Genomic DNA, 17,172 nt, shown 5'->3' with positions numbered 1-17,172 from the left:
TGACCTAGTGTCCCTGAAGCTGAAGCATCTTTGTCCAGAGGCCTGTAACCTTAAGCATGGATTAGAATTACCCAGGGTGTCCTCTAAAATTAAAGATTCCTGGCTCCCCCACTGGGTGTATTCTCTAGGACCCAAGTGGGCCAAGGTATCTGCATTTTATGCAAGCAACACTTCTTGCTTGCCCCTGCTACCTTGGGTCTGCTGTTGGCCCACTGTATGAACAACAGTGACCTCAGGAAATGTGAGTTATTTGTTATTGTTGGAGAAACAGCATACAAAAGAATCAGAATTACAAGATGATTTACAAACTTTGAGTCTCGTTTTGTGAGATTGTCGTTTCAATCATTGTTCAGTCAACTCCAGCTTGGATGATGCAGTAATGTCTTATTTTCCCCATATCTGTGTTAACCCCCCTCCCTTCCATCCTCCACAGAGCTGTTTTAGAACACCAATCTACCCTGTCACCTCTTTTCCATACACACATAGGCACACGCACGCACACATACACGCATGTACGCATGGGAAAATGGTCAGTGGCTTCCCGTTGCCCTTAGGGTAAAGGTAGAGGTAAAATTCCTTGACTTGTGGCCCTGTCAGCCCACCCAGCTTCATTACCCTCCCTTCAGACTTTTTACATTGTTCCCTCTTTCTCCCACTTCATGGTCATCTTCTGGTCAACTCCCAGGCTTTCCTGGCCTTTCTCTTGCATCCTTCTATTGTTGATTCTCGAAGCAGCCGAAAACTTTTCGGCACCACACATACAGCAGCCCTGTTTTATGCTGGCTTGTGACATTTTGATTAACTGTCTCCATCCACAAAACTCTAAGCTCTGTGAGAACAGGCACCACCTGTATTTTTATTCACTTTTGTTACTCAGATGCCTTCGATGGGGCCTGGCACGTAGGAGGGGCTCAGTAAATATTTATTGGATGGAGGGATTAATTAATCAGTTATAAAGTAAGGTGACCACACAATATCCTCCTAGATTTTCTCTGGGTGCTAGGCTGGGGGGAGGCTGGTGACCAAAAGATGAATGAGATACTTTGGGGGAAGGGCATTATGATCATTTTCTTCCACAGTGTTTTTGAGTGAACAGTCGCCTGCCATCAGTGAAGAGCCGTACTGTGTGCTCTTTGCTCCCTGGACCGTCGTGTGTTTGGAGATGAACTGATGCGACCCGGAGCTCTGTGTTGATTGATATTATTTTTACATAGGCCTGGTGATGCCGACTAACTGAGAACAAAAGATGAGGGCTCCCCCAAAGGTGAATCATTACCCCAGTGACCACTTAGAGAAACTGATAGCTCTAAGGATTGCTTTATGTACTGACAAGGCAAAGTTTGATTTAAACCCTTGGATACTAACTGAGCTCCTAAATCTTTAGTTTCCTGCGTACTGGCTGGTATTTGTTGAGCCAAACAAGCTTATGGTCTCCACCATATATGAAATATGTGGGGAGCGAGTGTTGTTTGTGTGATGGCCTCACTTTTATAGAATTCACTGCTGATTAAAGTCCATAAAGAACTAAAACATGAAAACAGGTCACCTCTGGAATCAACTTCTTCTTTTCACAGCTTGGCATCTTCAGGCATAGACTTGGCTTGTTTTTCTTGTTTCTCTCGTTGAGGTTCAAGAGGAGAATATGTTTTCTTTCAAACCACGTGTTTCTGGTCTCTCTCTTTTGCCATGTGCAGAGTAGATGATTATTTGGCAAAGGAACAAAATCTCTGATTGAGATGAGTTATTTACATGTGGATAGAATACATATACTTGATTTTTTACCAAAATATTCTCATGCTTTTATGAGTATAATATACACTCGATAGTTATCTTTTCTGAAATGGACAGTAGTCATCTGTCAATGGGGTATAGCCGTATTTCCAGCTATCTCTGATTTTTCTTTCTTCTACCATTTTCTCTTGGCTTAGTTTTATTTTGCTCACCTCCTTACTTAGTGTAGGTCCTTTCTACTTCCCTCTTTCTCCTTATTACATTATACTCTAACACTCCTACTGGGAAGTGACTAAGGGAGCAAGGCTAAAGAAAAGGACAGGATAGATTGCTCTTCCTTCTGGTTTCAGGGCATTTTAGAATGTAGAACACAGCAAAGTGTGCTTTTAGGACTGGTCTGAGCAGCATACAGATGTGACTTGCTTTCTTGCGAAGTGTTGCATCAGAACCCTCACAAGCCTCCTCTCTGCCCATAATGCTCTGCCCTGCCTGTAGTGCCCATACCTGAGAACCATCTAGAATGCTCCTGTGACTTCCAGCTATCAGTTTGTCTATGCGGGAGATACTTTTATGCCCCAGGCTATTTGATGCATGCCCTCGCTGCCTGGGGCAGTCTGGAAATGCCAGGAAATGGACAACCCAGAAGGTAGCTTCAACCACTGATTCCTATGGGCTTGGTGCATAAACACCCCAACTCACTCACCCCTGGGGTGGGATGATTCTGAGCCCACGTTTGGCCCCATTTTCCTGAGTAGCCCATGGATTTAGCTTTAAAGATTTTATTTATTTATCTGAGAGAGAGAGCACAAGGAGGGCAGAGGGAGAGAGAGAGAGAAGCAGACTCCCCACTGAGCAGGGAGCCTGACACAGGGCTCGATTCCAGGACTCGGGGATCATGACCTGAGTAGAAGGCAGAAGCTTAACTGACTGACCCACCCAGGCATTCCCATAGAGTGAGCTTTATCAGCTTAGTATTACACCTTTAATAGCTCCCATCTCTTCCCCAGTCACTTTTCTCCTGGTGTTCCCTGTGTTTCTGAAATGAACTGCTTGCACTCAAATTCTTGTCCTTTAAGAACTTAAGTAAGAAATGGGTGTTTTATGTAAGTGATGAAATACTAAATTCTTTTCCTAAAACCAGTATTACACTGTATGTAAACTATCTAGAATTTGAATAAAAATTTGAAAAAAGAAAAACAATATTTAAAGAGAAAGCCCATCTAAAGCAAAAAATAAGGAAAGAATCCTAACTCTGTATAAAGCTCCTGGTGTAATCACTTTGAGAAAAATGATCGTGACTTTAAAGCACTGTAGTTTAACTGCACATCCAAAGACAAAAAATACCTGTGTAGAAGTCTTAATGTGGACTCAGTAGGTTTTTATTTGTACGAATATTATTTTGAAGCTATTCCAGCATGTTATACGTATGTCATATTTAAGGTCTCTGTGTGTGCATTACAATAAAATCAAATTAGTGATTATAAAAGAAAAAAGAAGAAAACTTAAGCTAGGCACTAGTAAGTGATCTAGAAACACTAACTCAGGAATCAAGCTATGAAATGTGATTTTTCAGGGGACCGTGTTTGAAAACCCTTGACTTTTCCTGCAGCGCCCTTCGTCCTCTGCCTCCTCTGCTTCAGAGGCCTCTTCTTCAGTCTTCAGCATCCCCACTGCGCTGTCCCTCTTCTCTTCAGTTCCTCAAACAACTCAGTTTTCTAGGTCTTGAAAAAGGTTTCCACTTCTCTCTGTGACACCCTTTCGCTAACGCTTCTTTCTGTCACCTTCCCTTCCCTGCCAGACTTTCAAATAAGCATCTAAGAAAATTGCTTCTATTTTCTTTTATTCACTTTCTGCTTACCCACTGACGATGCGGGGTGTCCTCCTCATACTTTAGCTCTCCAGTCCCCACGAACACCCTTCTTATTACAAGATGTAGAGACTCTTTTTCTGTTCTCCTGCCACCGCTGTCATCATGGAGCCTACTGACGACGTTTCCTTCCTGAAAATTGCGTCTCGAGTAATTGAATTGTTAGAACTTCAGCAATGGAAGGTGCAGTTAGTCCAACCCCTTCATTTTACATCTGGGGGGAAACTGAGAATGAAAACAGTTGGAGGATTGGCCCAGCAGGGTGCAGTGGTGTAAAAGCTGGTCTTTGAAGCCAGGGCTTCTGACCTTCCATCCTGTATGAGAACTGGTTTTGATTAGCCTTTGTCCAAAAACTTCACGTGTTGCTAATTTGTATTCCTTCTCATATAAAGGCATCCTCGTGGGTCTCCTAGCTCCTTTCCTCTCCAGCCCGTTCTCCATGGTGGCAGTCAGGATGTTTCTGAAGTATAAACCAGAACCTGTCACTTCCCTCATTAGCCTCCAGTTCTTCTCTGTTGCAGTTGGAAGGAAGTCCAAACCCCTTTTGAAAGGTCCCCCAATAATGGGTCCATGATTAAAGGAGCAAGACTGATACAAAGTGAAGGTCAAGCAAAGCTTTTTTTCATGCCAAGCATCGAGAATCAAACTGACAGGCCAGGGATGTCTCTTGCAAAAAGGCAACCCCTCCCTGCCTCACAGGCTAATGTTTATAGAACAAAGGCCATGTGGTTGGGCCTGACCACACACAGGTGGCCAATGAGATTGTAACACACAGAGAAAGCTGCACAGTTAAGATAGGTCCCACACAGGTGGCCAATTGAATTACAATTCACCCTATAGTAGCTATTTGAACCAGCCTATCACCTTGGTCAGAATTGGTGCCCAAAAGGCAGGGCCCACACTCTTTGGTAGCTAGGAGACAGTATGCGCTTTACTGATTGGGTGTCTCCACCTGACCCGACTCATCCCTGCATTTGGGCTGTGATCTCCACCTGACCTGACCCACCCTTATATGCTTTGTTACCTGGGACTGGTTTCCCCACCTTGCTTTTAAGTTCGGGAGGGTCAGTTTAAGTTTTACTGCATAAACAACAAAATGGCTGTTCAACCAAGATGGAGCCGCGCTGGCTAAATAGGCCCTTACATTTTTCATGCCCTGCAGGACCTTCCAAGTTCCAGCTCTCTCCCTGGTCACATTTCCTGCTAGTCTTGCTCTTAGAGTGACGGTGTTCCCACACATGGACTCCCTCCCAGCTGGCCAGCAAGGGAAGCTTAGCTCTGCCTCTGGGCACTGTTTTTGCTCTAATTGTTTGGAAAATTTTATGCCAGGCCATTGCCTAACTGCTTCCTCATCATCATTTGGTCTCCACTCAAATGGCCACTTTCTCTTACACTGATGCACCTTACTCTCACATCACCATATCTAACATTTTCTTTAGATGCAACACTGATCTGAATCACATCATGCTGTTTTATTTTCTTCATAGCATTTACCACTAGCTACAATGACATAACTTCCTGATTTAATTTGGAGTTCAGCATTTTTTTTCTGTCATTAGAATATAAATTCATGGAGTATAGGAATTTTGTCTTATTTGCCATAACTTCAGCGCCCAGAACAGCAAATGGCCAGCAGTTCACACTCAATAAACATTTGTAGGATGAACAAATCAATGAATGGTGTCTGAATTTTTATTTCCCATTTCCAGAATCCTTTCTCTTTTACTCTGCAGTCCTGTACTCGACTACTCTGTCAGTACTTCCTTTCTTCTGTGTGTACTATGATCAAACTGATTTTCTCTCAACCAATAAGGGCAAGACTTATTCCTCACTGGGAACCTTTTTTTTCAGTTTTCTCTTCAACCCCAAATCCCACTGTTTGTCCCTTTAACTATTCAAGTTATATCATTGTGTCAAAATGCAAGTCATGTTACATTTCCATGAAATCATGTCCCACAGCCCTATTGATTGCCCATTCTTCAAACTATGTAAAATCGCCCATGCATGTTATGGAGTCTAAGCATTCACATATAATCTATATCATCCTGAATTGTTTCCAGTTGTTTCATATAATATTATTTAGGCATTGTGTCTGGACACTTTAAGCATGTGTGCTTGTGTGTGTGTGTGTGTACTGTCAATTCTTATTATTTTTGGATTTTGTATTACTGAATTCTCTTCTTCCCTAAAATTTGTTTATAATCAAATTGTGTGATGCTTTGATGATAAATCACGGACATTAGCAGAGTAGTGACAACCTTGAGTCACCTGACACGCACATTCCCAGCTGAGGTCAAACAACGCACCACTCTTGATTTCTTGTTTTTTGACCACCTACTATAAACAAGTATGCTTTTGCATTCTGTTTAGTGCCATGCTTTTCATATTTTATGCTTTTCATTCGTGATTTCAATATTTAAAATGGCCTCCAAGCATATTGCTGAAATGCCGTGTAGTGTTCCTAAGGGCAAGAAGGCTGTGATGTGCCTTATGGAAAAAATAGGTGTTAGATAACTTTGTTCAGGTATGTGTTATAGGACTGGAGGCTTTTAGTTCAATGTTAATGAATTAACAGTGTATATTAAATTACATGTCTTTCAATAGAAGCACTCATAAAACAAGATTGTGTATTGTTTAGTGATGGAAATGTTGCCTTCAGGAGCCTAACCCTGAATTTCCCCTAAGAACAGTATTTGCTAATTCAGCTAATTCAACTTGATAGAACAGAATTACCCGAAATAATGAGAATTGACTGTGTATACGTGTATGCTATATTTGTTGGCATTAACTTCATTTGGGTATTTAGAAGATAAAGAAACCGAGAGATACTGAAATTTAGTATTTTGCCCATGGTATTTGCTAAGCCTGTAAATGGTAGACTTGGAAACTGGTTGTCATGTTCTGAAGTCTTTTGGCTTCTCATTCACCACAATAGTGGCTCTTGTTTGTTTTAATTAGCTTTGGAGCCCTAACTCCTAGGAGAGAGGGAGGGAGGAAGAGAGAAAATACAAGTGGAATTGACTGAAAGAGCAGTGAAAAACCATAATTCATGCAGATAAATAGATGTAGATGATATTTTAAAAAGTAGCTTGCTTTACAGTCCCAGTTTAGTGTTTAATTACAGTCTCAAATCTTAAAAGAGAAACAAAAGGACCTCTTCACTTCCAAGTTGACTTGGTAACTCTACATGCTTCATGTTCCTTACCACGGAAATGAAAGTCTGAGAAGTGACCAGACCTTAAAGAATCAAAGCCATAAAAATTCAGTCATGACCTGTATTTTGTCCTTTCCTGAGGATGTCCCCCCTTAAACTTGCATGACATTTATCCGAGCTGAAATCCTACATCCTATGGAAGTGAACATGTCTGCACGATATATGTGGTTAGACATGCCAAGGCCTGATTTCATAGAGATATCACCTTCCTAATCAATTGTGCATTTCTATAGAGAGATGACAGAAGAAATATTAACTTGAAATCTATATAAAACAAATTAACATGGGTCAAGTTACTGTGGGTCTCCAGGTCTGTCTGTCTCTTGATATATATTAATACATCTGTATATATATATATTAAGATCTATTTTTATATATTTTATCATTTATTTTCAAAAAATAAGTTAAACATTTTTAGAATCTCCAAAGCACATTTGTGAACACAGTTTGAAAAACTGGCCTTTCCCCACTCTAAGTAGATTTTTTAAGGGCCTAGAGATGAAGAATGCTAGCTTTTTCGCTTTCTATTGGCAAATGATCTGAGTTAGTGCTAAATATAAAGAAGTCTCTCACCAGTGATAATTCACTTTAGCCCACATGGTTGACAACCAGTTGTAGTAAGGAAACGATTTCTGAGGTATCTGGGTTAGGATTCAGTAGTGTGATGGAATGATGTCACCTGGTTCTGTAGCACAAGGTTTTTTGTGGGTTTTTTTGTGGTTTTTTTTTTAAGATTTTATTTATTTATTTGACAGACAGAGATCACAAGTAGGCAAAGAGGCAGAGAGAGAGAGAAAGAGGAGGAAGCAGGCTCCCCGCTGAGCAGACAGCCCAATGTGAGGCTTGATCCCAGGACCCCGGGATCATGACCTGAGCTGAAGGCAGAGGCTTTAACCCACTGAGCCACCCAGGCACCCCTGTAGCACAAGGTTTTTAATATATGTGCAGAATGGATGAGATTTTTTTTTTTCCTCATATGATATTCTCTTGACATTTCTTTTTCGCTTGAAAACAAGAGGCAATCATAAGGCTCAAATTAACACTTCTCAACTTCCAAAAGCTGCCAGAGATAAGGTTGAGTGAGGAGCTTCCAACAGCGAGGAAAGACAAGATAAGGACATTTTATGTCTGCCTCAAGGCTATACTACAAATCCTGGAGTGTTAGAAAAGGAACTAAAGGGTCCTTAAGAGCTGTGTCATCAAGCGAAAGGAACTAATTGGTTTCAGATTAGAATTCTGAAATCACTCTCATTTCAATATTTCACAATATTTTATTTTCTCTTAGAATAATTAAATAGTTGCATGTCCAGTGACTTTAACAATCCTCTTTTGAGGAGCTAAGCTCTTCACAAATCAGGGTATCAAGGTTGATTTGTTTTTTCTTAGTTTAGAGTACAGCTGAGTTCCATGGTGCAGATAAAAATGGATTAACCCAATGATTCCATCATGGGCTGATCCAGTTGGCTGGGTCAACTTCTCCAACAGGGCAGAGGACTTCTACATTCAGGGGTATTGACCCAATGGCTTTTTCTTGCCAAGATTCATTAATTTATGGTGTTTTATTAATGTAATACTATTGAGAATTTGTTTAGCAACATCTTCTCTGCTTCAGCCCCAAAAAGAACATAAAAGCAGTAGAGAGGTTACATACTTTTCAGCCTCAGACTCTTGCCTGTTTTTCAAGGGAGATCATTGAAAATAGTAATTCTTTCTCGCATCAGGAAAAACTGTCAGAGGAAGAGAGAAAACACAAGGAAACTTTGGACAGTCTTCACATGGTGGTGGATGAGGATTCGAGGAGCGAAAGCAGCAGTGCAGATGAGGGGAAAGAAAACACCAAATTCCTGTTGGAAAGATTGAAAGCTCTAGAGGTAAGAAATGAAACAATTTTTACATGTTTACAGAAAAATAACAGTGCTCTGCCTCTTTTATTGACATTGGTTTTGAATGAGTATAAGTCTTTCTTTCTAGGTTCTTCTAGAGGAATAAGATGCTAGGATCTCCCATTGTGATTCATTTATCACTGATGAGCAAAAAGTTAAAAATCTGTAGTACTGAGGGTATTTACCTCATGATTCTGATTGCAGTGCCTTAGAAAGTGTACAGAGGACAGTAATTCATTTTTAAATTCAGTTCAGCCTCAACCTGGGTCAGGATTCCTAAAATGGCATGCTCCGTGAGGAAAGTTGCTATGTGGTATTTCACTTTGTTTCCCCAATACCTAATATAATGAATAATTGAGCAAATGTATACATACACTACCCAGTACTAATAAAGATGACTGCAAGAAAAAAAGTCAAATTTTTAAGTAGTCAAAACATTTCTTAAAAATTTTGTGCAGAAGTTTGACATGTAAAACAAACAGAAGTGAGGCTGAGCTTAGGGCACTTTAAGGAGGATGGGGAGCCACCACAGCCTTCCAGAACAATCTGGAACCACTGGTCTCTTACTGAGCGGCCTTAGGCATCACTGTGTGTGCTAATTCCTCAATGTTTATGGCTTTCCTCAAAGAACACTTCAGTTATTAGATCTTGATTGATATCTCACATGTGGAAAGATTGAGTGAAGATGGCTTTCTCTACAGGTTGTCTTAGCACCTCGAACAGGGACATAGTTACTTTTAAGCCTGATGGTGGTGAGCCCATCTCATCTTAACTGGGTGCAAGAGACCTTCAGCTAACATCTAAATATAGAGTTCAACAACAGGGTTGACAAAAGCCTGAAAACTTAATTAATGTGAAGAAACAAGACCCAGAGAGGTCTTGTTCTTTATGCCTGGTTTTTGCAGTTCTGCCTCCAGTTTGCCATGTTGTCTACAGTGAGCATGCCCTTTTACACTAATTTCCTTGGCAAAGGTAAAACAAAAGAGTTCAGATTATGGACTCTGGAGCCCGATTCCCAGGGTTTTGTATGAATCTCAAGTCTACTCCTTTCCAGTTTTGAAACCTCGAGTCAGTTTTCCAGGCTCTGTGCCTCTGTTGATTCAGCAGCAAACATGGAGATCCTAATAGTATGCTATCTTCTGGGGCATGGATGCTGATGAAGTGAGTTAATCTTTGCACAGTGGTGCCTGGCATATGGCCTCCTCTGTACACCCACTCCAAGGCTCCTGACTTTGTTATATCATTTTTTTTTCTATTTTTCTGGATTCAGCAATTAATACAAGAACTATGAGTGGAGAAACTGAGCTACTCCACACACAAGCAACTGAGGAGAGACAGGTTTGATACCAAACATGGGGCAGAAGAGAAGTCAACGTAAGGAACATCTGGCAGCCCCACTGGGGCACACAGCCAGGAGTCCTTCTTGTCTCCCCAGAGCTTCCCACACTTGTGTCGTTTTAAGAAAGTCACTGAGGAAGGTGGGAAAGCCTTCTCAAGGGAGACTGCGTTTGCTGTCTGAGAGCTCTGAGAAAGTCATAGCTTCGCCTAGAGTTTGAATTACCTGGATTTAATAGTAGAAATTTAGTTGATACTACAATTTCTTATTTCCCTAGAACCAGCTACTTAAATTGTTAGTTTTATTCCTAATTACAGTGACTATGGCTCTTAGTTGATTTAATTATCACTGAGACAACTTTGGGAAGGACATTTCATTTAATCAAGCAAAGAGGTATTTTACACATATCTTTGGCAGCAAATGTTTCTTAAGCCCCCACTGAGGAAAAGAGAAAAGAGAAACAGTATTTTTTTTTCTTTCACAGACATCTTTCTACTTCAGGCAAAAACTGTTGTATCCAGTGAGAGTTGGATGCAATAGATGATATCTCTAAGGGCCATTAATCTCCACAATTTTAATTCGCTAAAAAATGTTTTATTTTCTAAATTAGCTTCTTCTGGTGAGGGTCATGGCTTGCTTCCTAAAATTCTTTGCCCAGTGTTAAGTAAATTCTCTCCTTACCCCCAGTTCTCACTACTACCTATTTGAACCTGATCCTTAGTTATTTCCTCCAAATCCTTCAGCTGCAAGGCATTTCTCCCTTGATCATTTCTGCAACTCAGTTGCCGGCCTGGCAGAGAACATGGCCACGTCTTTCTCACGTGCTTCTTCTCCCTCAACGAAGACCCCATCACTGGTTATGCAGGGCTCTATACTCGGTCCCTGTGCTCCACTCATGGCCTCATTCCATACTGTTCCCACTGCTCATGAAGGTATTTTGCTAAATTAAACATTTGCCTTCCAAAAAGGGCTCCTGGGCCAGCAGTCAAAATAATAATTAATTCTCACTCCCTCTCTCTCTCTCTATCTCTCCCCACGCTCCTCTCTCTTTTGTCTTAGCAATTGGCAACTACTCTCCCTGGGCCTAAATTTTAAGATTTGTTTAGGGTCCTGCTGTCTGATGGAGGAACTATTTGCTGTATTTTATATCTGTGCCATAAGAGCCACATGGGTGATAAAGATGCCACTTGCGCATTTTCTGTAGCATTTAAGTGCCAGGTGTAGTGTTTTCTGTTTTCTAAAAATTCTGTTTTTCAAGACTCGTTTTTAAGAAACTGCTTACTCAACTTATGATTAAGCTCACTATTTTCATCAGCACTGTCCTGTCACAGGCCCCGTCTCACAAAGACCCCTCTCTCCCCACCCCATCCCCGATCACGGAGTCTAGGGATTTTCCCAGACTTGACCTCCACAGTCCATTGACTTGACCTTGTGTCTTCCGTTGTTCCCTTGTGCCTGCTCTGGGTTTTGGCCTCAAGGCCCTGGATTTGCTTATGGGCATTTTTCTTAAAATACATGATTTGCTTGTCTCAGGCCTCCCTCTGCACATTTCCACCTGCCCTTTCTAATCACTCATTGAACAGCTTCACACCTGACTAGAAATCAAACTGGACATGCCCTTTGCTCAGTCTCAACTCCCATAGCATTTCCGATTCCCAGACTCTAGCTAGACTCTAGGGGAAGAGCAAGCCTAAGACAACCTGGGAGTTCTGAGCCTCCAGGTAAGTGCAAATGCCTTAGCTATAGCCTCAAGGTCAGAGGAACTTGGCTTCTTATATAAAAGATTTATTTTGTGCAGAAAAACATGGCAATTAAATGTTGTAAAGTGAATAACAGCATTTTCTAGTTATACCTTTCCATGAAAGTGTGACAATTAAAGTGCTAAGCATAAGCATTTTTGTTAATCAGTATTCCTATTTAAAATGAGGTAGTTTAAAATAGTAATTCTCAAAGCTGTCTGCACATCACAATTATATGTGAGTTCATAGTCAATAGATATTTATTGAATTCATTCTATGGGCCAAATACTAGGAGTAGATCAATTTTCATGGTCCAAAACCCCAGAGAACAGAGACAGAGACCACACACTTAAAAAGTAAATAACCAAGCAAACAAATAGACAAATGAGTGCCTCTGAATAAGAAAAACCAGGTGATACAGTCATAAGAGAGTGGGGGGTGGAAATGAGAGAGGTATTTGCCTACAATGGCGTCTGATTCCCAGGCCATTTGGCTGCAGTATAAATAACACAAGGGAGGGGATCCTGCATGGCTCAGTTGGTTCAGCCTCTTCCCTTGGCTCCAATCACAGTCCTGAGGCCCTAGGATCAAGCCCCGCATCGGGCTTCCTGCTTAGTAGGGAATCTGCTTCTCCTTCTGCCTCTGCCCCTCCCCACCCTTCTTCTTCTTCCTGGGCACTGTCGCTCACTAAAATGAATGAATAAAATCTTTTAAAAATAAATAAATAAATAAATAACCCAAGGGAGATAGCTGTATAAAGATCTGGATGACGAACAAGGAGAAACTGCAACTGGGGAGCCTAGATATATGGTAGAGATGTTATTAAGTTAGAGGAACAGAAGAAGGAAATTTGCCCTGGAACACAAGTGTAAGGTTAAAAAATAGGACGAAGATGAATTCAGAGGGATAGACAAGGGCCAGAACCCTTTAAAGCCTTGTAGCCCATTGTCACAGTAAAGACTTAGAATAGAGTTGTAAATTTAAAGGGATGCGGTCAGAGGTTGTTAACTAGGGAAGTAACATGGTCCGAATTGTGCTTCAGGAAGATAACTTTTGCTTCTTGGTAAGCTAATAGCAGGACAGGACCAGGCTTCCTGTCTGGAATTAGATTCCAGATAGAAGTTGTTGATAGACTGGTCTAGAACAGGTACCTAGGACTAACAAGAAATAATAATATATAATAATATCATTAAACTAGTGGACTAGAGGGGAATAATGATGATGAGAGTGGTGGCAAGCCCTGGCATAAAGCTTAGTATATTCAGGCACTGTTCCAGTTTATCTCTCCATACATATACATATACATATACACATATACATACTATTTTAATCTTTATAATAACCATGTAGGGGGAGGGGAGATATGCTTATGTCCATTTTACAGATGAGGAAACTGAACCCCCAAAGGTTGGGTAAGTTGCCAGTAAGTGTGAGACTTAGAATTTGAACTCCACTGTGGTTCCATTTTCCTGTGCTAATAAGAAATGGTCAAGTAAGTATGTGTTGTAGAAGTAAAACTATTGGAATTACTGAAGGATTGGATGTAGAATGTATGAGAAAGTGAGAAATCAAGAGTGACTTTTAGGTTTTCAGCCTTAGCAACCGAGTTACAGCAGATTTCTGGGACAGGCCGGGTTCAGAGAAGAGGTGACTTGGGGGAAGGAATATACAATCATCAGTTTGTTTTGTCCATGTGAAGTTTAGATTCCCTCTAAACATTCAAGTGATGATGTTTGGTAGGCAGTTGGATATCCAAGGCCAAGGTCAGGGCAAGAGATACAGATTTCAGGTCATCAGCATATAGATGGCATTCAAAGTTGTGGGACTTAATAAAGTAACATCAGAAGTAAGTGTAAATGTGGACCATTAGAGGGCAGAGGACACACCCCTGCAGTGCCCCTCCATTAGAGGTCTGGCGGAGGAAGGGCAGCTAGCCAGTGAGCCTGGGAAAGAGTCTTATGAGGTAGGAGGGAAATCAGAAAGGTGAGGTGTCATAGAAGTCTAGAGAAGAAAGTGTTTCAAGGGCAGCCTTATCAGTACCACTAACGGAATAAGGAAAACAAACAAACACAGAATCCATCACTGGCTCTGGCAAGGGCTGGGGATAGCTAAAAGCTTGATGACAACAGCTTCTGGTTGGAGCAGGTAGGAGAGAAAGGAGGCGGAGACAACACATACAGGCAGCTCTTTCGAGAAGTTTTCCTGTGCAGTGGAGCCGACATCGAGACATTTATACCCAAAGAGAGACACAGCAAAGAGAAGCTTGTAAATACGAAAACAACAACGAAAAGCAGGGGACTGTTGGCGCACCAGTGTACCACTGAGAATGACCCAGTGTGAAAGACAGAAGCCACGATGCAGGAGAGAGAAATAGAAATGCTGGAGTGAAACCTTCAGGGGGTGAAACTCATGCAGAAACCGAGCTTCTGAAACTTCAGATGCCCAGCGGACAGCCGGGGAAACTCCAACTCTTGAAGTCTAAAGTGGAATCAACATCTGTGTTGTCATAAAGCCTGCAGGGGATTTAGATGCACAGCCAGGACTGAGAACCACAGAAAAGTCTTTGGGTGATATTAAAAACTCTTCCAACACCTTAGGTCCAGTTCAGTGGAACTCTCCCTGAATCTTCAAGCTCAGATGCAGAAGCCCCGCCCACCCTCACATGCCCAGTGCCAGGGGACTTAGGAGCCTGAGGAAAGCTGTAATTACAACCATCTTCCTCTCCACCTTGATGGCTCCCTGGCCATGGAAATGGGTATGATATCCCCAGGCTTAGCTTCGACTCTTTGCTGATGAGAGGAAGTCTATTTCTTAGCATTCCCAATTGGCTTTAAGTTCTTACCTTCTCCTCCCTCTCACTTTTATCCTCTTCTATCTTAAGATGACATAAAAAGACACTTTAAAAGTTATAAAGAAACATGCTGGTTTCTTCAGAGTACTGTCTGAATAGAAATCCTTAACTGTTTCCTTCTCATCTTTAAATTCTGTGACAGGCTGCTGACAGGTAACTCCAGACATCCCTGTCTTAAAGCATCTGGTGTATATCTTTCTCCTGATTAATTTGTATCCAACTCTGGGTCACCTAGCAACAATCACTAAGCTAGGATTAGAGACAAAAACTCCTCTTTGGCAAAAGGGCTTGAAGTTTAAAAAAAAAATTCTATGTCAGTATATAACTTTATACTAGCAATTTTCTGATTATAAAAGTAGCAGTCACATCATAGGAAGTTAGGAAAATACAAGGCAATAGAAAAATTGTAATCATACCACTCAGAAATATCTGCTGCTGACATTTTAGCATGTCTATCTCCACTTTTTTTCCTGTGATACTTAATCAAATTAGGAAATAATAAAATAGCACTTTATATAGTTTATAGCTTGCTCCTTTATGTAATACATTAATACTGTTTTTCCATCTTACTCAGTATTTCTTAAGATATGATTTGACAGCTATGCAGAAATCCATCAAATGAATGCAGAGTACCATTTATTTAATCTCTTTGAATACGTAGGTTGTTGACACGTTTTCATTATTATAATGTTGTGATGAGAATCATGGTACATAAACATTTTACACATATATTTTAGTAGAATATTAAAACATGCCCATTATTTTAAAAAAAGTTATGCAAGTAGGCTGTTAGATTTCTTCATACCTAGTTAAGAGTAAGAGGCTCTCTAACATGAAGAACTCCAGAGGAGACTCTGAAAGGAACAGCACCTTTAGGGAAAAGCACCCAAACCCCCATTTAAGGCACTGCGCTTGTTGCTCGGTACAGGATGAAATGAGGGGAAAGTCCATGGGCTGCCGGAACAGTTTCAGGGAACTCGGTTTGTGATTGTTCATTCAGCTGCAAGTTACAGAGGATTTACCTGGCTGATGTAAGTGAAAGCATGTTCGTGGAACTAGACATGGAGGTGTAAGAGTGGATGGAGGCCAAGGGAAGGCAGAGGTTCGGAGGAGGCCAGGGAGCTCTTTCCACCTCTCAGCTTTGCTCTCCTCTAAGTGGGTTTCAGGCTCTCTAACGCAGGCACTCTTAATGTGTTGGGGAAGATGGCAGCCAGAAGCCTCCAGGTTAGTGCACCCCTGCATCAGTGACACCAGTGAGAGGACTGTTGCTCTTTCCAGTAGGTCCATAAGAACCCCTAGACTCCGGAGAGGAATATTGTTGGCGTGTGTTAGCATCCTGGCCATTGGAGGGTGGCACGTCTCAACTGACAATCCCATCAGTTCCACGATTTAGCAAAGTTCTATTTTGGTTATTCAAATGTCAGAAATGCTTTCATCTCACTCAGGAAGATCGGTTGGGGCCTAGTCTTGTCCTTTTCTTCTGTGGCATCTTCTTTCTTCTTCTGACTTCACCCTCTCCCCCATCTCCTCCTGCTTCCCCTTCCTTCTTCCTCTTCTCCTCCTCACTCTCCCACTCCCGCCCCTCTCCCTTCTTTGGCAGCTCTAGGCCTGGGCTGCTGCTGGATGCTGGGCTTGCGGGACATTTTCTCTGTCCTTGAGACACTCACGTGGTTGGGAGGCAGACAGAACTACTCTAATTAAAAGAATGAAGATATTATGTATTAAAATTTCACAAAAATGTTAAAAATTATGTACAAGAGTCCATGAAACACCAAGGTGGAAGTGCCTGAGGGAATTCTTTTGAGAGAAGGCATGGAGATAAAGATGATGCCATTTGAACCAAGTCTTGGAGGCTTCTTGCAGATTTTCCAGGCAAACAGTAAGAAGAGAGGCCGAGGGAGTTGCCTGGCTAAAAGCCGGAACCAGTCTCAAGGAGTCACCAGCAAGTGGGCCTGCCTGAAGCCTGAGGTACTTTTGACCAAAAATTAGACTCAAAGCCTTAGTCTGTCCTATGTGCAAGTGTGTGGAGCTACACATCTACCCAACACAGAGATATTAAAAGTGAACATTATTTCTTCTCCTTCTTTCTTTGGATTTACGGCATGGTCAAATCAAACCTCTAGCCTGTCTACAGATGTTCATAACTAACAGCCCCTCAAGCCTCCACAGTACCCCGGAGCCTCAGGTCCCCGTGGCGTTTCAGCCCGTCTTCACAGCGTAAAATAACACAGCCAAACAAACACACCAAGGGGCAGCGCAGACAGTTCTGAGCCATGGGGAGAATATTTATGGCCTGAAAACTGAGGCCCCCACTGACTTCAGAGTGCAGGAAAATACGCGCCTGCCATAAATTAAAGTTGTACCAATCACCGAAAGCCTTGGATCGGCACTCCCTGTCTTCCTCCTGTCTCTTTACTATTGATGTGAGGGAACTGAACTTGTCTGCAATTTACTCTCCCCCATCACAGGAGGCTGAGGATTTCTCATACCTTGGGTTTTGTTAGCGTCGACAGTACTGTTTTACAGAAGCCCTTTTGGCCTTCCAGCTCCT

General features: G+C 41.7%; 1 protein-coding gene across 10 annotated transcripts in view; it reads left to right on the top strand.

Annotated features, from left to right (window-relative positions):
• Positions 1-17,172, top strand: part of NCKAP5 (NCK associated protein 5) — a 964,712-nt gene that overhangs the window by 672,212 nt on the left and 275,328 nt on the right. For all 10 annotated transcript variants that reach the window (XM_082689272.1, XM_082689269.1, XM_082689270.1 and 7 more), the window contains one exon: positions 8,534-8,683. In XM_082689272.1, coding sequence (XP_082545398.1) covers positions 8,534-8,683 — 150 coding nt within the window. The remainder of the gene's footprint in view (positions 1-8,533; positions 8,684-17,172) is intronic.

This window comes from Mustela nivalis (assembly GCF_964662115.1).
Source record: "Mustela nivalis genome assembly, chromosome: 11".
NCBI classification, from domain to species: Eukaryota; Metazoa; Chordata; class Mammalia; order Carnivora; family Mustelidae; genus Mustela; species Mustela nivalis.
Note: the sequence above shows the minus strand (reverse complement) of the source record. Positions and strands in the feature narration are given on the sequence as shown.